The following is a 23758-nucleotide window of genomic DNA, read 5'->3' as shown; positions in this document are numbered from 1 at the left end:
CTAAAAGCAGGACGTGTGGGTTTGTAGTCCACGGGCTCGGCGAGCTCCGCTTTATTTAAGAGGAGCGAACTAAACCTCCCAGGATTCTTTGCGGGTTGTTATGGGGGGCGGAGTCTCTGAAGGCTCCACCTGACACGCAGCGCCGTGATTGGGCCGAGGCATCGCACGAGGATGAGCTTTCCCCGCGCGCAGCCAATGGGAAGCCGCGCAGGCCCCGGCTCAGAGTGGAGTGAAAGCGCGGAGGGAAAGTGAGGAGCATCTACTGTGTGTGTGTCAAAGGTGAATTAAATACAGAGAGAATTAAAAGGCAAACTCCATAATCTCACTTGTCAACTCACTTCTCAATTTATTTAATACTGTGAAATACATCATTTGCATTTTTAATCTTGCGTTTAAAATCTTAAATTTGTCATATTTATACATTTACAGATTTCAGAGTTTTATATTTTAAGCCTGCCATACACATTTATATTAATAAATAATATGTTTGCAAGACAGGAGGTAGAAACACATCTCAGTGCCTATAATTAAGTGTCTCTGTTTGTACAACTGTGTTCACGTTCACTTTACATATAGTCCAGCCACATTAAATCTGCATAACTTTCCAAAGTAAAACTTCACATCTTATAAACTGAAGATACAGTGAGGTTCAGTCACTGGTGCATCCACAGCCAAAGGCCTGACAATGCAGTGCCCACGAGGGTTTACCTGTACATTTATTGCGAGAATATTAAAACCCTGCACCACCAGCAGAAGTCACATCTTTACCATCCTGTGAACCTTTAGAAGGCTTTGAAGGTGAATATTTATTGTTATTGTCCAAACACCATCTGAATCTATTAGAGATGCAGATGTCCAGAGCCATCTGCTCGTGCTATAAACTCTTCAGTGTGACCACTTTTCAAATGGTCACCATCACCACCAATGTTGAGGGCACAGAATATAAATAGGCTATTTAACATTTTGAAAACATGCAGGTAGGGCTTTCAAAGAACATCTTACTTGCAGTTACAAAGACACGTGGGATCTAATGCACAATGTGCCTGTGGTTATAGCAGAACATGCAACATGAGGTAAAGAAAAGCATCACGGCCTCTGTAACAGCACAAACTGTGAGTCCAAACGTATTAATGCAACTCAAAATGAGTTGGTGAAATTATGTTTACTATGGTACAATGTATCTATAGTTATTCAAAGGTGCACTGCGTAACCTCTGGTGGGAGATGTGTCCTCTGCTTGTCTCTATGGTGATGTTATTGCTCTGTCCGGAATATTCCACACAATGGCAAATGCTCACAATGAGAATTTGAGTAATAGAAACAACCATAATAATATGAATAATAACAAATGCTGATTAGATATGGTTTGATGCCATACTGTGGAACATTCTAGGCAACGTAATAACATCATGGATACAACCAAACAGTGGAGCCTCCACCCAAAAAGTTGCGTAGTGCACCTTTAATTTGATGTATGTCGGTGTGGTGCTGGTTTGTTGAAATGGCAAAAATGGAGACAAAACTTGCTTTACAAATCATTCTTCAGTGCCATGCCCTAAAAAGCAATTTAAAAGCATTCGAGTGTTTGAGTGTCTCATTCCAGTTTTTCTGCAGATGATTAGAGACTTTGGAGGCTGGTAAGAGTAACACATGAAGTTTCTTCTGGCTTGTCTTCATGGAGTGATGTGTGAGCACCGCTTCATAAGGCGCTTAGCTTTAGACGGAGGAGGCATCGTTATCGTGTCCTTCCACGGTAACCCTAAAGACCTGTCTGACTTTCACAGTGCAGACTCAGAGTACAGCGCTCCGGACGAGCCATGAGGAGTCACTAGTCGTCGCAGCGATGTAAAGGAGGAGGAGCTTAGGTCTCCACAGCTGCGCAGGTGAATTCCCTCAGGGCCGTGGCTGCTGTGGGTGCGGTTGTGTCGGCTGTCGCTGTGGGAGTGGTGATGGCCGCGGTGATGGGACTGACGCTGGTTTGGATGAGCTCGGGTGGTGTTCCATGGGGCTCGCAACACCTTTAAAACACAGACAGACAGGCACTTAAAGATTAAACTTGAAGTGCACATGAGGGTTAAACTGTACACTTCTCTAAACGTGATTATATTAAAGATATTACTCAAATGTTTGCCTATTTTGCCCAGTTTGACAAGTGTAGCACCAAAGTACATCTTGGATATGTTAGTGCCATATGAACCATCTCGGACTCTGAGGACCTCAGGGACCGGCCTCCTGCTGGTGTCAGAGTCAGGACTAAACATGGACCGGCCTCCTGCTGGTGCCCAGAGTCAGGACTAAACATGGACCGGCCTCCTGCTGGTGTCAGAGTCAGGACTAAACATGGACCGTCCTCCTGCTGGTGCCAGAGTCAGGACTAAACATGGACCTGCCTCCTGCAGGTACCAGAGTCAGGACTAAACATGGACCGGCCTCCTGCTGGTGCCCAGAGTCAGGACTAAACATGGACAGGCCTCCTGCTGGTGCCAGAGTCAGGACTAAACATGGAACGGCCTCCTGCTGGTGCCAGAGTCAGGACTAAACATGGAGCGGCCTCCTGTTGGTGCCAGAGTCAGGACTAAACATGGACCGGCCTCCTGCTGGTGCCAGAGTCAGGACTAAACATGGACCGGCCTCCTGTTGGTGCCAGAGTCAGGACTAAACATGGACCGGCCTCCTGCTGGTGCCAGAGTCAGGACTAAACATGGACCGGCCTCCTGCTGGTGCCAGAGTCAGGACTAAACATGGACCGGCCTCCTGCTGGTGCCAGAGTCAGGACTAAACATGGACCGGCCTCCTGTTGGTGCCAGAGTCAGGACTAAACATGGACCGGCCTCCTGCTGGTGCCAGAGTCAGGACTAAACATGGACCGGCCTCCTGCTGGTGCCAGAGTCAGGACTAAACATGGACCGGCCTCCTGTTGGTGCCAGAGTCAGGACTAAACATGGACCGGCCTCCTGCTGGTGCCAGAGTCAGGACTAAACATGGACCGGCCTCCTGCTGGTGCCAGAGTCAGGACTAAACATGGACCGGCCTCCTGCTGGTGCCAGAGTCAGGACTAAACATGGACCGGCCTCCTGCTGGTGCCAGAGTCAGGACTAAACATGGACCGGCCTCCTGCTGGTGCCAGAGTCAGGACTAAACATGGACCGGCCTCCTGCTGGTGCCAGAGTCAGGACTAAACATGGACCGGCCTCCTGCTGGTGCCAGAGTCAGGACTAAACATGGACCGGCCTCCTGCTGGTGCCAGAGTCAGGACTAAACATGGGGAATCTGCGTTTCAGTTTTATGCAGCTAAAATCTGGAACAGTCTTCCTGAAGATGTGAGACAGGCTTCTACTCTGACAATGTTCAAATCTAAGCTAAAAACAGTTTTGTTTAGCTGCGCATATGACTGAAAGGATTTTTTCTTTGCACTCTTCTCTTTTGTTTGTGATTTTATTAGTTTAGACAATCAGTTGGATTGATAATTTTTAATTTAGTTAATTTTATTGTATTTCTGTTTCTGTCATTTCTTTGTGATTTTCAGTGCATTTTTCCTGCTGTGTGAAGCACTTTGAATTGCCTTGTGTATGAAATGTGCTCTACAAATAAACTTGCCTTGCCTTGCCTTGCCTATAACGTTACTTCCTGGTTGGACATGAGGAGCAGATGTGACATAGAGGTAGTACACAGCTGTTACCTAGCAACCATATTGTAAACAAGGGGCAAAATCCATGTAAATAACAGGATAGGTATGATTTGACAAATAATAATACCTAATAACACCTATAAAACATCATAATCTTTTGCAGTTTTTTTTTGCTGAATATCAGTCATTAACCTTTTATAGAGCAATTTCTGACTTACTTGAATATTTAGACATGATTTTTGATAATATCACACCCACCCACATTTAAATATTTACATATTTGGGCCCCCTCCCACCATTGGGTCCATTAACCATCTAAAATCAGTGCTTGGTTCTGTTGTAATTCTATGTGATGTATGATGTGATGTATCTTTTGTTTTGTGTGTGATGATTTCAGAACAACTTTATCACCATAAATGCCTTTCTTATTGTCCTGTTGGCCTGAAACGTCTTCCTCACCTGCCCTAGTGGTCAGAATTGGCATTGCATTGCTGTCACTCTGCTGTAATTGTGACAGATATTTAAATATATTTGTATTTTTTGTATATTTGTAAATACATTCAGGGTCCTGCACATCCCTCCTTGTTCAGAGTCAACCTCCAGAAGTTTTAATTTCCTGTTTATTCTCATTAATTCCTATTATTTCCCATAAATTATTACTATTTATGACATTTCATTTTTGAATTCAGCACTACATACTTTTATTTTTCCATTTTTCGTCACAAACAAGAACTTAACTGATGTAAATCTATGTTAAATATGAAACACAGGCTCTCAGTAATAATTGAAAACCATGAGAACCTGTCACATGCACTTGAACTCAGACCGTCTCACCTGTTCTGGGGGGCCATGGTTCGGGCCAGTCCCCTCAGACCCTCCCCTTCTCTTCGGCCCCTGTGTGTTATCAGTGGAAGGGGCTAAGTTACGTTTAGAGCGCTGAAGAAAGCGGGCCATCAAAACTCGAGTCACCTGTAGAAAGTAATACAATGTTAAAGACGACATAGTTTACATATAATATAATCTGATCATCTGACACGTCGATAGATCATTATTTTACATTTTGTCAATATCAAACGGCAATATTGATCTAAAACAACACCTGTGTACCTTAGATTATCAGGAGTTAAATGCATAGATAATGATGAGGGATAAGCACTATAACATAGGGAAAGCTCATAAAAATTAATATAGGCTCCAACGATTTATCAAATAAACATGACTAATTGAGTATAAATATAACAGTGAATAGTTAATTAACTCATTTTTGGTAATCATAATAATTATCTGGACTTTACAGACTATAAAACACACACGTAAAGACCGTTTTATAACAAGACAGTGCCATTAATAAATAAAAATGTCAATAATTCACTTTATTTGTAAATGTTCTCTATCTAGAAGCCGTCAGACATCATATTTGAACCTTTATTCCTTTGATAATGTATAAAAAAAAACTCAATATACAATAAAAATAATAATTTGCCTAGTTGAATGATGGAACAAATAATGCTGGCAAGTCTACTACTAAAATAATCATTAGTTGCAACTCTAAAGCATAATATGTCTCCTTTAATGTTCATGTTTTATACTTCTACCTTCAGATCCCCAAGAGAGCGGTGGCAGTCTTTGGGCAGGCGGCGTGGGGAAGTGGGTGAAGGTTTTGCGGGGAGGAGTCCTCCTGTGGGCACTGTTTTCACGCTGCCTTTTGGTGGCAGAGCAGCAGTGGGCGGCAGCGAGGTACGAGGCAACAGGCAGGCTTCAGAACCTGGAGCTGCACGACACGGAAGAACAGACATCAGCCAGAAGCAATGCACTCACAAATACTCACCTTACTGAAACTGAGGCGAGATATTATGGGTGATTGTACTTTTTTTTTTTAGATGACTTTTGCATATACTTGTAATAGAGTATAATTTTAGCATGTAATTGTTATTAGTTACATTTAAAGTTTAAAATGTCTGTCTCACATCTGGATCTTTTCTGTCCCGACAAACGCACAGAACTGCATCGTCTTTAGCTCAGACAATAAGTGCATTTTACAATTTAATTCAGCATTAAAAAGTTAAATTCATCACATTTTGGACTGATCAAAATGCTACTAAAACTGCATTAAAATGTATCTAGTATTTTGAGTAGTATTTTTCATTTGTACTCTTTTCTTCTCATTCTGTTCTCATTTCTTGAAGCAGCACTTTACCCACATTCTCTTTCATTGGTTAATGCACTAACAGTATCAGAACCTCGGTCAAAACATACACGAAATTCACGAGTTGTTAGTAGAGTTGTAATTAATGAACACAGAAATCTGCATCATTTAACCAGACGTAAAGTGGTGATTAAATCAAGTCTTTCGTGGTTTACCTGTGTCAGTCGATGTGTGAAAAGCCTCCTTACTGCTTCCAGATCCAAAATCAACTGAGGAGCAGAAAAGGTAAAGTAGTAAAACTTAAATACAGTAAAATATGGTCACAATGAGAATTACTAGATTGACTAAAACATCAAAAGTGATTAAATATTTTCCATATTCAGTATTTGATAGAATATGTGAGCTATAACATTTATGGATGTGGATTTATGGAACGCAGCACAACGTCTAATCCGGTGTGTTTACATCACGTGTTTCATGTATGTTCATTAACATGCACTGTCCCGACCAAACAGATATAAATTAAATGGATGGGAAAATGTCATTGCTGTGGTCTTCATCTTTGCAGTATTTCTGTAATAAAAATATCATCCTTCCAAACATGCTTAGTTGTCTTTGCTGTGTCTTTACCTATGTCTTTACCTGTATCTGTACTGTGTCTTTACCTGTATCTGTACTGTGTCTTTACCTGTGTCTTTACTGTGTCTTTACCTGTGCCTGTGCCTGTACCTGTGTCTTTACTGTGTCTTTACCTGTGTCTTTACCTGTGTCTTTACCTGTGTCTTTACCTATGTCTTTACCTGTGTCTGTACTGTGTCTTTACCTGTGTCTTTACTTGTGTCTGTACTGTGCCTGTACCTGTGTATTTACCTGTGTGTTTACCTGTGTCTTTACCTGTGTCTGTACCTGTGTCTGTACCTGTGTCTTTACCTGTGTCTTTACTGTGTCTTTACCTGTGTCTTTACTGTGTCTTTACCTGTGTCTTTACCTATGTCTTTACCTGTGTCTGTACTGTGTCTTTACCTGTGTCTTTACCTGTGTCTTTACCTGTGTCTTTACCTGTGTATTTACCTGTGTGTTTACCTGTGTCTGTACCTGTGTCTGTACCTGTGTCTTTACCTGTGTCTTTACCTGTGTCTTTACTGTGTCTTTACCTGTGTCTTTACTGTGTCTTTACCTGTGTCTTTACCTATGTCTTTACCTGTGTCTGTACTGTGTCTTTACCTGTGTCTTTACCTATGTCTTTACCTGTGTCTGTACTGTGTCTTTACCTGTGTCTTTACCTGTGTATTTACCTGTGTGTTTACCTGTGTCTGTACCTGTGTCTTTACCTGTGTTTTTACCTGTGTCTTTACCTGTGTCTGTACTTTGTCTTTACCTGTGTCTTTATCTGTGTCTTTACCTGTGTTTTTACCTGTGTCTTTACCTGTGTCTGTACTGTGTCTGTACCTGTGTCTTTACCTGTGTCTTTACCTGTGTCTGTACTGTGTCTTTACCTGTGTCTTTACTGTGTCTTTACCTGTGTCTTTACCTGTGTCTGTACTGTGTCTTTACCTGTGTCTTTACTGTGTCTTTACCTGTGTCTTTACTGTGTCTTTACCTGTGTCTTTACTGTGTCTGTACTGTGTCTTTACCTGTGTTTTTACCTGTGCCTTTACTGTGTCTTTACCTGTGCCTGTACCTGTGCCTTTACCTGTGTCTTTACTGTGTCTTTACTGTGTCTTTACCTGTGTCTTTACCTGTGTCTGTACTGTGCCTGTACCTGTGTCTTTACCTGTGTCTTTACTGTGTCTTTACCTGTGTCTTTACTGTGTCTTTACCTGTGTCTTTACCTGTGCCTGTACCTGTGTCTTTACCTGTGTCTTTACCTGTGTCTGTACTGTGTCTTTACCTGTATCTGTAGTGTCTTTACCTGTGTCTTTACCTGTGTCTTTACCTGTGTCTTTACCTGTGTCTTTACCTGTGTCTTTACCTGTGCCTGTACCTGTGTCTTTACCTGTGTCTTTACTGTGTCTTTACTGTGTCTTTACCTGTGCCTGTACCTGTGTCTTTACCTGTGTCTTTACTGTGTCTTTACCTGTGTCTTTACTGTGTCTTTAACTGTGTCTTTACCTGTGTCTTTACCTGTGCCTGTACCTGTGTCTTTACCTGTGTCTTTACCTGTGTCTGTACTGTGCCTGTACCTGTGTCTTTACCTGTGTCTTTACCTGTGCCTGTACCTGTGTCTTTAGCTGTGTCTTTACCTGTGTCTTTACCTGTGTTTTTACCTGTGTCTTTACCTGTGTCTGTACTGTGTCTTTACCTGTGTCTTTATCTGTGTCTTTACCTGTGTTTTTACCTGTGTCTTTACCTGTGTCTGTACTGTGTCTTTACCTGTGTCTTTACCTGTGTCTGTACTGTGTCTTTACCTGTGTGTTTACCTGTGTCTGTACCTGTTTACCTGTGTCTTTACCTGTGTCTGTACCTGTGTCTTTACCTGTGTCTGTACTGTGTCTTTACCTGTGTCTTTACCTGTGTCTTTACCTGTGTCTTTACCTGTGTCTGTACTGTGCCTGTACATGTGTATTTACCTGTGTCTTTACCTGTGTCTTTACCTGTGTCTGTACCTGTGTCTGTACCTGTGTCTTTACCTGTGTCTTTACCTGTGTCTTTACCTGTGTTTTTACCTGTGTCTTTACCTGTGTCTGTACTGTGTCTTTACCTGTGTCTTTATCTGTGTCTTTACCTGTGTTTTTACCTGTGTCTTTACCTGTGTCTGTACTGTGTCTGTACCTGTGTCTGTACCTGTGTCTTTACCTGTGTCTTTACCTGTGTCTGTACTGTGTCTTTACCTGTGTCTTTACCTGTGTCTTTACCTGTGTCTTTACCTGTGTCTGTACCTGTGTCTTTACCTGTGTCTTTACCTGTGCCTGTACCTGTGTCTTTACCTGTGTCTTTACTGTGTCTTTACCTGTGTCTGTACTGTGCCTGTACCTGTGTCTTTACCTGTGTCTTTACCTGTGTCTTTACCTGTGTTTTTACCTGTGTCTTTACCTGTGTCTGTACTGTTTCTTTACCTGTGTCTTTACCTGTGTCTTTATCTGTGTCTTTACCTGTGTTTTTACCTGTGTCTTTACCTGTGTCTTTACTGTGTCTTTACTGTGTCTTTACCTGTGTCTGTACTGTGTCTTTACCTGTGTCTTTACCTGTGTCTTTACCTGTGTCTGTACTGTGTCTTTACCTGTGTGTTTACCTGTGTCTGTACCTGTTTACCTGTGTCTTTACCTGTGTCTGTACCTGTGTCTGTACCTGTGTCTTTACCTGTGTTTTTACCTGTGTCTTTACCTGTGTTTTTACCTGTGTTTTTACCTGTGTCTGTGTCTTTACCTGTGTCTTTATCTGTGTCTTTACCTGTGTTTTTACCTGTGTCTTTACCTGTGTCTGTACTGTGTCTTTACTTGTGTCTTTATCTGTGTCTTTACCTGTGTCTGTACTGTGTCTTTACCTGTGTCTTTACCTGTGTCTTTACCTGTCTCTTTACCTGTGTCTGTACTGTGCCTGTACCTGTGTCTGTACCTGTGTCTTTACCTGTGTCTTTACCTGTGTCTTTACCTGTGTTTTTACCTGTGTCTTTACCTGTGTCTGTACTGTGTTTTTACCTGTGTCTTTACTGTGTCTTTACCTGTGTCTTTACCTGTGTCTTTACCTGTGTCTTTACTGTGTCTTTACCTGTGTCTTTACCTGTGTCTTTACCTGTGCCTGTACCTGTGTCTTTACCTGTGTCTTTACCTGTGTCTTTACCTGTGTTTTTACCTGTGTCTTTACCTGTGTCTGTACTGTGTCTTTACCTGTGTCTTTATCTGTGTCTTTACCTGTGTTTTTACCTGTGTCTTTACCTGTATCTTTACTGTGTCTTTACTGTGTCTTTACCTGTGTCTTTACCTGTGTCTGTACTGTGTCTTTACCTGTGTCTTTACATGTGTCTGTACTGTGTCTTTACCTGTGTGTTTACCTGTGTCTGTACCTGTTTACCTGTGTCTTTACCTGTGTCTGTACCTGTGTCTTTACCTGTGTCTTTACCTGTGTTTTTACCTGTGTCTTTACCTGTGTTTTTACCTGTGTTTTTACCTGTGTCTGTACTGTGTCTTTACCTGTGTCTTTATCTGTGTCTTTACCTGTGTTTTTACCTGTGTCTTTACCTGTGTCTGTACTGTGTCTTTACTTGTGTCTTTATCTGTGTCTTTACCTGTGTCTTTACCTGTGTCTGTACCTGTGTCTTTACCTGTGTCTGTACTGTGTCTTTACCTGTGTCTGTACTGTGTCTTTACCTGTGTCTTTACCTGTGTCTGTACTGTGTCTTTACCTGTGTCTTTACTGTGTCTTTACCTGTGTCTTTACCTGTGTCTGTACTGTGTCTTTACCTGTGTCTTTACCTGTGTCTGTACTGTGTATTTACCTGTGTCTTTACCTGTGTCTGTACCTGTGTCTTTACCTGTGTCTTTACCTGTGTCTGTACTGTGTCTTTACCTGTGTCTTTACCTGTGTCTGTACCTGTTTACCTGTGTCTTTACCTGTGTCTGTACTGTGTCTTTACCTGTGTCTTTACTGTGTCTTTACCTGTCTTTACCTGTGTCTTTACCTGTGCCTGTACCTGTGTCTTTACCTGTGTCTTTACCTGTGTCTGTACCTGTTTACCTGTGTCTTTACCTGTGTCTGTACTGTGTCTTTACCTGTGTCTTTACTGTGTCTTTACCTGTGTCTTTACCTGTGTCTTTACCTGTGTCTGTAGAAGAGGCGATGCCAGGCTCACTGTGAGACCTGGTGAGGAGGAAACCATCATTCTCTCGTCTTTTCCCTCCGTCCCCGTCTCCTTTCCCCGCTCTCCGCCGCAGATACAGAGGTGTGTTGTGCAGAGCGGGCCCCGGGCTCTGCTGAATCTGCCTGGCGTTCGCCCGGGTCTGTCCTGGTCCCTGTGCCGAGGGAGTCGAGGCGCAGACCTGGATCTCCGGGACAGGGGACGGCTGTGGACCCACGGAGGCGGCCATAGCTTCCAACTGGGAGCAGCTGCTGGTTAACAAAGCCTGGCGATGCAAGACCGGAGACCTGCAGAGTTTGGACGAGCAGATGTGTTTAGGATCATTGTAAGAAGTGGAAACATGACATCACCGTGACCAAACACATGACCAAACACATGACCAAGCACACGTGAAGTCCACAATTCACGTTCAAACATAGATCACGGTTCCTCAAGCAAATTATAGCAGTTTTCAGTTAATTTAATGTTCTCCCTGTGGTAAAGCTGTATATAAACATGCATGTGTGTAAATATGTTCAAATGCAACTTTATTCTGCTTTTACTGTTTAGCTGATAAAAACATGAATTGTATTTTATTCTTACTTCAATACTGATATTTAATTTAGTTTATTTCACTATTTCTTCTGCTGGTCGGCTGCATGTCTGTAACAAAAATAAAGGTAATTCTTAAAACATTTATATGTTTTGGTGTTTTTTTTACATTTTAACCTGCTCCTGTGCTTTACTCTATATGTACTTCCTTAACAATTATTATATACATTTCACAAGATAAATGTATAGATATCAGGTGGTGTGGTATTTCAGAGGTTGTGATATAAGGTAAACTGTTCAGGCCTGGTGTGTCTGGGTCAGTGTGAATGCACCTGTAACCGCGCCTGTCCTGGTAGTTACTATAGCGACTATATCTGCATGGGACAGACACCTTCTCATATTTCTGCATCCTCTTATTTTTTACCATTTATATTATTAATTGTTCTGTTTTTTTTAAACGATAGTACACGTTTGATGTTTCTCGTGGTGTGTTGACTGCGTGCCGTGCTACCTGTACGTGATGGTGGCGGTGCTGGGAGAGGAGCAGGAGTTGGACCGCTCCGACCTCAGGAACCTCCTCGCCCGGGGCCCTCCCGCCAGTGGACTCTCGGGCGTTTGGGACGGCGGCCCACGGAAGCTGATGTAGGTGCTGCTCTCGCCCGCGTCGCCCTCGCTGGTGCTCCTCACCCCTCGCTCCCCCTGCGTCCTTAAACCCACCTCCATCAGGCAGGAGTCCTCTGAAGGGGAGGAGTCGTCTGGGATGTCCACGATCTCCGACATCAGCAGAGAGCCACTGTCCATGGACACTACAGCGAGGAGAGGAACAGGACTGATGTAAACCTCAGATCATGAACGTGCGGGAAGAGACACAAGGTCATTAAGATGCATACAAAGTAGAGACCAAAGTAAGAAGGGTGAAAAAGTATTAGGTGAAAGTCGTATTGTATTTGTACTACCTCTGCTTCCGAAGAGTGCACACGCTTTTTTGCTCGCTCCGCTTGCTATCGCTGCTTTCCTTATTTATTTTGCTTTTTAATCAGTTTTTGTCTTCCAAACATTTTTGCTTTAGACTTTTTCAAGTAAACCAAGGATTTTAAGAACATTTTTCCAGTTTTAACGCCAGCAACATGTCCGGGAGAAGAAGGGAGAAAGACTGTGAACGCTGTCGGAAATATCAACAAGAAATTAATGAGCTGAAAACACGGGTATTTGTTTTGGAATCTGAAAAAGTTCTTCACGATACCATTCCTGTGTCAACCGACGGTAAGAAGAGCACACTTTTTACAAGAAAAACTGCTACTTTCAACCTAAACCGCAGTGACTCTGTGTCGTTTCCGAAACTGTCTAAAAACCAGAAAGACCAGGCTGTTTAGATAACGTGAAGTCACCTAAAATACAGCTCAACAACAGATTTTTACCACTTTCAGAGATGGAATTAAATGAAAAAAGGAAAGATGACGTGGCCAAAATACAGCGAGGAGGATCTGTGCCAGGAGCCAAGGTCACGAAGATTGTTTTAGTTGGGGACGGCGCAATAAGTCACGTGACGCATGAAAAGATAAACACACATTCTTTTCCAAGCGCCACTGTTTCTGAGATAACGTCACTCCTTCCAAATATTATGGCTAAGCATGGAGGAGCTAAACAGCTGATTGTGCACGTGGGTGCAGTGGACATGCGGCGGGAACAGACTGAAGTTTTGAAAAAAGACTTCTTGAAGTTATTCGACGTGCTTGATAAAATGGAAATCAAAACATTCATAAGTGGACCTCTTCCAAACATCGACAGGAGGATAAACAAGTTTAGCCGGCTTCTTCAGCTGAACACATGGCTGTCCAAAGAGTGTTCCCCGAGAGGACTACACTACATTGAGAACTTCTATCTATTCTGGAAACGAGAGGACCTGTTTAAGAGAAATGGCCCCCACCTATGCAGAGGTGGAGTGAGGGTGCTGACAGAACCTGCTCCACGCTCTGAGGCATTGGACTGGGCCTGGACAGGGTCCTGAGCAGATAGTTAGAGAAGAGAGGAATGAGAGAAGAATTCCTGCTCCATCAGCCAGAGACCGAGCCAATGTTTCAACATCAAAAGCACCACAACCTGAGCCTCCACCAAAGGATTCATCAGCAGCTGCTCCACCACCACCAGCAAAGGATTCAGCTCCAGCTGCTCCGCATTCACCTCCACCGCCTCCAGCAAAGGAACAATCTTCAAAGGCCTTGGACCCATCTGTGACAAGCCCAACAACATCCCTGTCATCGCCCCTGCCTTCACACCAGCCCTGGGTTCCCCCTGCAACATCTACTCCCACTAAAGATTCATCATTCTCCTTCTCATCTCCACTCTCACCCATGGGCCTTCCCAGCCATTTTGAAAGTCTGATCAAATCAGGCATTAAGATGGCTCCACTCACGCCCAATATAGCAAGGGCTATGTCTTCCCTGCACAAGCCGACTACACCAACAAAAGCCCCACCACCCATCCCCCCTCGCCTCTCACCTGGTCCCAAACTCTCCTTGGCTACAAAAGCCCCACCACCCATCCAACCTCGCCTTTCACCTGGTATCTCCCATAGCTAGGATGCACTGGGTCTCAGCGTTGCCGGGACTTATTGTCACATTAAAAATCAAACCAACCCGGGGCCCTATGTAAAAAGAGCCCCCCCTAGTGCTATTTCTGTAGTCACATCATCACACAGATGGAAAAACAAAATGCGAGTCAGGCCCAATCTGAGAAATGTGATTCATATTCCCTGTGAAAAGATAAAGCCCAGTCTCACTGAAACTAGTCTGAAACTTGCTGTGCTAAATGTCAGATCCTTATGTAACAAATCTCTCTTAATTAATAATTTTATTTCTTCTTATAATCTTGATTTTATGTTTTTAACTGAAACATGGCTTGACAAAAACACAGGAAATGTAGTTCTGATAGAATCTGCTCCACCCAACTTTAAGTTTGAATCTGAAACACGAGAAAACAAAAAAGGGGGTGGAGTCTGTGCTGTCTTTAGAGATGAAATAATTACCCGCAGGTTGTCTTTTGGGGTGTTTTCATCATTTGATTATGTATCCTTTAAAATGGAGCTAAAACGGTCTCCATCCATTCTCTTCATTGTTTTATACAAGCCTCCCAAGCACTGCCAAAGTTTTATTGATGATTTTACTGAGATGCTTTCAGTCATATGCACAGACTTTGATGGTTTGGTCATAACAGGTGATTTCAATGTGCATGTTGATAATATTTGTGACAGAAACGCTAAAGAGCTTGATGCTGTCCTTGAAACCTTCAGTCTTACTCAGCATGTGAGAGGCCCCACCCACAACAAAGGACACACTCTAGATCTCATAATTACAAAGGGGGTAAATATTTCAAATGTTAATGTGATCGATGTTGCTCTGTCTGATCATTTCTGTGTCTTCTTTGACCTGTCTGTTTCTCCCAAACCTCCGGTTGGTCCTGCAGTTGTTCAGAGGAGACACATAAGTGATGGTACAGGTGCACTGTTTATGGAAATGATAAACTTTGAAAATGTCTCATGTTCTAATGTAAATGATTTGTTGAACTCTGTTACATCTAGTGTTTTGAATGTTCTGGACACCATCGCCCCTATAAAGGCTAAAATGGTTAAAAATAAGCAGAAGGCGCCGTGGAGAAATGATGATTCGGTCAGGGCACAGAAAAGGGAGTGCCGCAGGGCTGAACGGAAATGGCGCAAGTCAAAGCTCCAGGTTCAAAAAGAGATTTACAAAGAAAAGCTGAACATGTACAACTTAATCTTATGTAGAACTAGGGAAAGATATTTTTCTGAAATAATTGGAAGCTGCAGTAACAACTCGCGTGTCCTGTTTGCCACAGTAAACAGATTAACAAACCCTCCAGCTCAGCTGCCGTTAGAACTCATTTCCACATCCAAGTGTAATGAGTTTGCAATATTCTTTAATGACAAAGTTCAGGGCATTAAAAATGCTATAAATCCCACAATGCAAAAAATTACCCTAAAACCACCAAGACACTTAGAGCTAACTCACTTTGCACCAGTAACTGACAAAACTGTCCATGAGATCATCACCAGTCTGAGTTCATCTACATGCTGCCTCGATGTGTTACCCACCAGATTTCTAAAGCTTGTGCTGAACAGTTTGTTAGCACCATTCACTCACATAGTTAACATGTCGCTTCAATCTGGAACATTCCCAATGTCTTTGAAAACTGCAGTCATAAAGCCTCTCCTAAAGAAGAGCAGTCTTGATGCCGCAGTACTGAGTCATTACCGGCCCATCTCTAATCTGCCATTTTGGGGCAAAGTCCTTGAAAAGGTTGTTTACCAACAGCTCACAGATTTCCTCTTAATAAACAACTCATTTGATGTTTTTCAGTCAGGTTTTAGACCTCATCACAGCACTGAGACTGCTCTTGTCAAGGTGACAAATGACATCCGCCTGAGCACTGACACGGGCAAAGCCTCAGTCTTAATTCTGTTAGATCTAAGTGCTGCTTCTGACACCGTCGATCATGGGATCCTCTTACAGAGACTAGAGGACTGGGTGGGCATCACTGGCACTGCCCTAAACTGGTTAAGGTCCTATCTGGAAGACAGGAAGTACTTTGTTGAAATTGGTAGCTGTGTCTCAGACCACATGACCCTGACCTGTGGAGTGCCCCAAGGGTCAGTCCTGGGTCCCCTTCTGTTCAACCTCTACATGCTGCCGTTAGGTCAGTTGATACGCAGTGAAAATGTGTCCTATCACAATTATGCAGACGACACTCAGATCTATGTTTCACTATCGGCAGGTGACTATGGACCAGTGGATTCACTCTGTCACTGCATCCAACAGATCAGTTTGTGGATGCAAAACAACTTTCTCCAGCTGAACTCAGACAAGACTGAAATAATCGTTTTTGGCCCACAGAAACAAAGAGAAAGTGTTAGCGGTCACCTCCAGAGTCTCGCTCTAAAACCTACAAACCAAATTAGAAATCTGGGGGTAATAATGGACTCAGACTTGAACTTTAATAGCCACGTCAAATCAATAACATCAGCAGCTTTTTACCATCTAAAAAACATTGCCAAAATCAAAAATATACTGTCAAAACCAGATTTAAAGAGACTTGTCCACGCGTTTGTCTCCAGTAGATTAGACTACTGTAACGGCCTGCTCACTGGCCTCTCCAAACGAGCTGTAAAACAGCTGCAGTACATCCAGAACGCTGCTGCTCGGGTCCTGACTAGAACCAGGAAGTATGATCACATTAGTCCTGTTCTCAGATCTCTGCACTGGCTCCCTGTGGCTCAGAGAATAGACTTTAAAGCAGCTCTGCTTGTGTACAAGTCTCTCCATGGCCTAGCACCAAAGTACATCTTGGATATGTTAGTGCCATATGAACCATCTCGGACTCTGAGGACCTCAGGGACCGGCCTCCTGCTGGTGCCCAGAGTCAGGACAAAACATGGGGAATCTGCGTTTCAGTTTTATGCAGCTAAAATCTGGAACAGTCTTCCTGAAGATGTGAGACAGGCTTCTACTCTGACAATGTTCAAATCTAAGCTAAAAACAGTTTTGTTTAGCTGCGCATATGACTGAAAGGATTTTTTCTTTGCACTCTTCTCTTTTGTTTGTGATTTTATTAGTTTAGAAAATCAGTTGGATTGATAATTTTTAATTTAGTTAATTTTATTGTAGTTAATTTTTTATCTTTGCACTCTTCTCTTTTGTTTGTGATTTTATTAGTTTAGAAAATCAGTTGGATTGATAATTTTTAATTTAGTTAATTTTATTGTATTTCTGTAATTTCTTTGTGATTTGAATGCATTTTTCCTGTTGTGTGAAGCACTTTGAATTGCCTTGTGTATGAAATGTGCTCTACAAATAAACTTGCCTTGCCTTGCCTTGCCTTTGTATTTCGGAATTCTGGTGCATTTCCTGCAAACCTTTGAAACACAAACTTTCAAAGAATTATACACATTCAGTACTTCATTCACTTAGTACTTGCAATAACTGTTTGTATGATCTTATTTAGGATTTAAGAGTTTATGTTATTTCACAGACAAAACAGAAAAAAATTGAAATTGCACTAAAAATGTACTAATTTGACAGACTAAACATGACTAATATTTTGGACTTTGTGTGTCTTAAGTTTTTTCTTTGGATGCTTCACCTATTTTTAATTTCATTTTTTAAAATATTTTTTAATTTACCTAATTTGTTCTCCTTGGTTTTGTCTTGTTTGTCTTTAATATTAATAAAAATATATAACACAGTGCACCTTTAACATTTACTCATTTAAATGTAACTTAGTAATTATAACTCATTAACACATGGAAATACAGAAAGTGTAAAGTATATGAACACTTTGCAGTGCTCTAAACTCTTTATAACGAATGGCCCAAATGAATATATATCAAACAGTGATTTATTTCTTACCTTCTCCACTAAAGGCCGTGGATGTCGCTCTCTCTCCAGAAACCTCGCCTCCATTTGCATCAAACATCGTTCCCTTCAAACGGATCACGGACTGTTATCAAACGCAACACTTTTCATGTTACTTTTCATTGTCACTTGTGGTACGGACCTGGCTGGCCGCTCTCTGTCCCATCACGGCTTCATACGGAGGGGGGCAGTCCGTGGGGTAGAGAGGAACGGGACTCTCCATGGACCCGTTATACGTGATGCTTCAGATCGATACAGACGAATAAATAAAACATGTTTGGTCAGGAAGAAGGTTTGTGCTAAATCTATTTTTCATCAGAACATAAAACATACACAAACTCAACAACAATTATTACACCAGAAGAGGGTAAAAAAAAAAAAGCTAAACAAATGATACGGGAAATAAAAATAAAATGAATAATAATAATAATAAATATAGCCGCAAGCGGCAATGATCGGCCCTCGCCACGCCGCCGCCACACCGCCGCCACACCACCGCCACGCCGCAAGAGGAGGGGGCGCTAACGCGCCCCAATTGTCCTTTTATTACGCCTACTGCTGAATCTGTGACGCTGTCACATCTTCTCCCCTTTGTTTTAACATCAAAAAGCTATTTTATTTTGAATTCTTGGCAAAATGTGCGGCTTTGCCGCACAGACACCGTGACTCTTTGAATAAAAATGTGAATAACTTTTGACGGTTCACCCCTGAAGATGAGTCTCACCAAATTCCAAGTTAATAGGGCTAACGCCCTGGGAGGAGTTTGTGAAAGTCTAAAGTGTAAACATGTTCTGGCGATTTCCCCGTTGGAATAACATGGGAGGTTTTGGTCATCGCTACGGCAAAACCATAACAATTATGACATGGGTCTCATTGACTTTTTTGATGGGGATGCCAAAATTGAGTTGTGTGTCAAATTTCATAAAATTTCGCAAAACTAAACATTTAACCTCCATATAAAATCTGTAGGGGGCGCTGTGGTGCCAAATTAATTTATTTCACTTCAAGTACGTTTAGCGCAAAGAGTTTAACAACTGATTCTAATTTGACGCAATTCGGACTTTATCTGCGCAAACGGCAGAAATGTTAAATTTGGGAGATTTCTGAAATTCTAGCTACAGTTTGCGGCTTCGCCGCACAGAGACCGTGACAGGTATCAATGTAATTTGGATAACTTTTGATGTCCCACTCCTCAGTAGCATTTTCACCAAATTTCAGCTTTTTAGGGCCAACGCCCTGGGAGGAGTTTGTAAAAGTAAGACGTTTGGAAAAACTCCCAAGTCATAATTAGCCATTTTTGAACCAATATGGCCAACATTTGGTTGGGCGGACGGCGTTGCTGTAATAATATTTTTTACTTCTCTTGTCACCATCTACCTCTGCGCCAAATTTCATGATTCTACGATAAGATTTTTTTTGGGTCATTTTCTATCTTAATGCATTTTTGGTACATTTGAGGGCGCTGACGCGCCAATTTTTTAAATTTTAGAAAAGGGAGATAGCCAGAATGTAGAGAGGCACGATTTTTAGAGGTGTGTAAATTTTTGTGACTTTTCGTCAATGTTCACTGGGTGAAAAATAGGGGGGTTGGTCCCGAGAAGAAGAAGAAGAAGAAGAAGAAGAAGAAGAAGAAGAAGAAGAAGAAGAAGAAGAAGAAGAAGAAGAAGGAAGAAGAAGAAGAAGAAGAAGAAGAAGAAGAAGAAGAAGAAGAATATTCCGATGTGAAAACAATGTTTCCCATTTTTCAAATATCATAAACTATACATTTTCGGAAAGCGCTCGCTTTTTCCTACCTCATGGTGTGGGTCCCTGGTCACTGACGGGTACTTTCGATAATTTTGAGTGGGCTCCGCCCACTTTGTGTTTTTGGCCCTCTATACAGTAATAATGTTCAATTTTTGCATTACATGCTTATATGCACGGAACATGCAAGAGATGGGGAACGTATTCGTGAGCTACTTAGCGCAAATGAGTGCTTTATATGTAAAGTGCTCGTTTAGTGCGCACTTTTGCACGGGCTTCGCCCGTTTACAACGGTAATGTTCCATTTTCCTACTACTAATTAGTATGCACGGGGCTTGCGTGAGTGAAGGAGTGTGTTAGTGAGTGTTTGGAAGTGGGCGAGCGCTTCGCACGGCCTTACGAGACTAATAGGCCTCTCGCCAGCTTGTGGCGCTCGGGCCTAATAATAATAAAGAATCAGAAATAAGGGGGGAAGGAGTAAATAAATAAAAAGACATTTCATTGGTATACGTATCCATTCATAAACTCCCACATACATATATATATATTTACACACATATGCACATTGTCGGCCATATATTCATATATATACACATATAATACGTACCTCTCCCCTACATATACATACACAAAGAGGAATTACTCAAGATTTGTGCTAAATCAAGGCTGTTCTGTCCAAAGATCACATTTTAAACACATCCAGGAGCATTAACATTTGAGAGAAAATGTAAATGTTGCAAAAAATATCATGCATTGTATCAGTCTAGACGAAATAAGCAGTTATTTTTGTTTTTACATAATGAGACAGGATTTGTTTTGGCACTCCAGTTTTTTTTTTGTCAAATAGGACCTCGCTGGACGACTGAGGAATTACACACACGTGACAACAGGATATCTTGTGATTTGCAGAGAAAAGGAGTGCGTGAAGGTTTGGAAATGGGATCTACGGTTTGATCTTATGACTGTGAAGGTGATAAAATCAAGCCTCACCTTTGTGCGTCTGTCTCCGAGCTGCACGTGTACTCGGGGGGATAGTACGGCGGAGGGGGGATCGGAGGGACGAACTCCTCGAAGTCCATGATGTTGGTGAGGAAGGCGTCCTGCGGAGTGGTGCATTCTGGGTTGACGGACCGAGTGCGATGTGGAGCCAGCTGCAAATAAAGAAAAGTAAAGGTTTGTCATTGGTTGGACCTGGTTTAGTCCTGGTGCAGACCCAGATTTAGTCATTCTTTAGTCCAAAGTCTGGTTTAGTCCTGATTCAGACCTTGTTTTGACCTGGTTTTATTGTAGTTTAGTCCTGTTTTTATTCTTGTTTAGACCTGGTTCGCCCTAGTTTAGTTTTGGATTTGAGCTGGTTTTGTCTTGGTTAATTTCTAGTTCCGCCTTGGTTTAGTCCTTGAGTAGGTTTTATTTAGTCCTGGTTTAATTCTGGTTTAGTCGTGGTTTAGACCTGGTTTTGTCCTTGGTTAGACATCATTTTGTACTGGTTTAAATGATTCTGTCCTGCTTTAGTTTTGGATTAGTGCTGGTTTTGTCTTGGTTTAATTCTAGTTCCGCCTTAGTTTAGTCCTTGAGTAGGTTTTATTTTGTTCTGGTTCAGACCTGGTTTTGTCCTTGTTTGGACATAGTTTTGTACTGGTTTAAATGGTTTTGTCCTGGTATAGTTCTGGTGTAGACCTGGTTTAATTGTGGTTTGTGGGTTAGTCCTGGGGTTTAGATCTGTCTTAGTCCTGCTTTAGTCCTTTTTAAATCTGGTTTAGTCCTGGTCTAGTCCTGGTTTTGTCACTGGTTAGACCTAATTTTGTACTGGTTTAAATGGTTTTGTCCTGGTATAGTTCTGGTGTAGACCTGGTTTAATTGTGGGTTAATCCTGGGGTTTAGATCTGTCTTAGTCCTGCTTTAGTCTTAGACTTTGTTCACTTCTAGTTTAATTCTATTTTAGTCCTGTTTAATCTGTCTTTGGTCCCTGTTTACTCTACTTTAACATTTTGCCAGTCCATTATAATAAATCTCAGCGTGGTCCATCTCACCAGGTGCACGAGGTCCAGGGAGAAAATGTGGATGCTGCAGGTCACAGTGGAGAGCGTGCAGATGACGGTGGAGAGGATGCTGAGGCCACACGCGCTGAACAACAGGTCCTGCCAAACAAACACATTCAACACAGCCATGACGTTACTGTTCAACTGCCAGAAACATGAATCTCAGCGCCGGTGATAAACAATAACTGACTTTGAGCTGGTGTCGCACCGAGTGACAGTCTGCGTTCAGATACAGGACCAGCGTCTCCTCTTCTGTGACGGAGCAGGTGTGAGTCGGGGCGCAGCAGACGCACAGGCCGTTCTCCACCTGCGCACAACCACACGCCTGTTACTTGTACGTGTGCCTTTGTTCTAGGGTTTGAGGTACAAAAACCCAGATACAAACGGTTCTAAGTCATATAGCGATAGTTGTAAACCGAAACTAAACAGAGACTTGACCAGGTGTTTAAACCAGGACTAGAGCAGGATCAAACCAGGTCTACATCAGGACTAAACTGGACTCAAACTACGCAGAAACAAGTGTGATTGCATCATCAGAATGGTTTTGATTTAAGAACTAGTATAAGACATCGTGGTCATATCTAATCTTTCCTTTTTTTAAATCATTATTACAAAGAATACATTTAAAAAATCATTGTGCGGTTGAAATTGGTATTGAGTATCACCATGGCCTTTTCTTACGATTTGCACATTCACCACATCAGAATTGGGACTAAGTGGGACTAAACTTGGTGCTAAATCTGAATCAGACCAGGACTAAATCAGGACTAGAAATGGGTCCAAACAAAACCTACATCAAGACTAAACTGGGAATAAAATCATGACCGAACCAAGTGTGAATGCAACTGTGTTTTGTTGTCAGAACGAGGATTGTGTTAAAACTTATATAATGCCTGGAAACACATTGAGGTATCATGTCCTTTTCTTTGTATCAAAATTGAGTGTGGAATTTTAGTATCATGACAACATTTGCACTTTTATAACTGAAGTAGCCCAGTATATATCACCGTGGACTGAAGGTGGTAAAGGAGAATGGAAGTGTCTGTACCTGGCAGGTGAGCATGTTCTTGACCATCTGTGCGTTCTGACAGGAAAGCATCGAACCCGCCAAACTCAGGATCACACACACCGCAGACAGCAGCATGAACAGAGACACCTGTGGACCAGAGATTCAAAACACTCAAACCAAACCAGCTCCAGAGCAAAGGGAAAGGTGATTAACACGCTACTATAATCTGCACACTTACCACTAAAGTCAACGGTCTCCTCCAAGAGATGATTCCAACAATTCCTGATGCAACCACCTGAAAAAGATCACAGTTTGATGTTTTGCGAAAACCTCCACATGCAGGAGTTTGGATGAGAATACTTACAAAGAAGCCCGCCCAGAAGGGACAGGACTGTCGGACACGGGCTGAAGAAGTGAAGGCCATGCTGGTGAAAGAGAAGGCCAACACCATGGCCCCCAGGCCCAGATGGCACAGTCCCAGGTACAGCAGCAGGCGAGCACTGCCCCGGGCTGACATGCCCCTGCGGCTGTCAGACCACCCTCTGGAGCCCGAGGCCACACTGCTGGAGTCAGAGGGAGAAGGCATGGTGCTGCTGGAGCAGGTTTAGCCCGAGAAGTGCTCAGATCATAAAGTTAAGTACTGGGAGTTAAATACACTGACAGATGAAGTGTTGGCATAGAGCTCCACCTAGTCACTATTATGCATCAGGCGTCTGCTGCCATAAGTTCTCCGCAATGCCCCATGGAGAGGTCTCCAGCAGCCGGTCCAAGAACACAGTCAGCAAAAGAAAGGAGCAGCCACTACACTGAACTCAGCTCCTCTATGTAGTGTTTATGAGCCTGCTCTTCACAGGCCATGACACATGGAGCAAATGAACTGTGTTATTGAATGAATGAAGTCTATAGTCTGTTGTCCAAATGAGTGTGAACTGTCCTGTATTTACTGCACTTTATCTGTTAACATCTTCCTTCCCCGCGCTTCCCTCTCACGCCTCCAGGTCGTGGCATTGCGGTAATGCCAGGACTAGGCCGCAGTTCCTGCAGCATGTCAGCGCTGATCATCGTGATGTTTGACTCCCTCACATCCACGTCCCACAGCCAATGACACAAGTCTCTCAGTGAGGAGTGACCGCTGTCACGAGGACCATCCGGACATGTGCTGCCCTTTAGCTCTTTAGCATCCTGTCAGTCTGAGCTGCTCCCGCACCGCATCCGCGCCATCACTGGCTCCGTGATCCAAATCAAACAAACACATCCACTCGATCTCCAGCGCCAAAACAGAAAGTTGAGATGCTAAAAGCTCATGATGGTGAAGGCCCGCGGTGCTTTAGCAGTGGTCCACTTCAGCACCAGACCCTCTCCGCCTCTCCCGCAGTCACGCGGGTGTCCCGTCCAACCCGTGTGTTAATACTGTGCATCGGGCTCTGTACACTACAGTTT

At 42.7% G+C, this 23758-nt stretch overlaps 1 protein-coding gene across 1 annotated transcript; it reads right to left on the bottom strand.

Moving 5' to 3' along the window:
* Positions 1 to 326: 326 nt before the first annotated feature.
* Positions 327 to 23741, bottom strand: fam189b (family with sequence similarity 189 member B). Its single transcript, XM_072460637.1, has 14 exons — positions 22683 to 23741; positions 22557 to 22613; positions 22358 to 22465; positions 21500 to 21616; positions 21301 to 21408; positions 20261 to 20421; positions 17670 to 17769; positions 17522 to 17594; positions 11611 to 11905; positions 10530 to 10855; positions 5989 to 6042; positions 5223 to 5398; positions 4462 to 4596; positions 327 to 2017 (listed from the first exon to the last, which is right to left on the bottom strand). Exons 1-14 carry the CDS (start codon positions 22902 to 22904, stop codon positions 1778 to 1780), a joined length of 2172 nt encoding a protein of 723 aa, XP_072316738.1. The 5' UTR covers positions 22905 to 23741; the 3' UTR covers positions 327 to 1777.
* Positions 23742 to 23758: the final 17 nt, after the last annotated feature.

This window comes from Eucyclogobius newberryi, unplaced genomic scaffold, assembly GCF_026437365.1.
Source record: "Eucyclogobius newberryi isolate DKJ021-1_F unplaced genomic scaffold, fEucNew1.0.hap1 SCAF_3, whole genome shotgun sequence".
Taxonomy (NCBI): Eukaryota; Metazoa; Chordata; class Actinopteri; order Gobiiformes; family Gobiidae; genus Eucyclogobius; species Eucyclogobius newberryi.
Note: the sequence above shows the minus strand (reverse complement) of the source record. Positions and strands in the feature narration are given on the sequence as shown.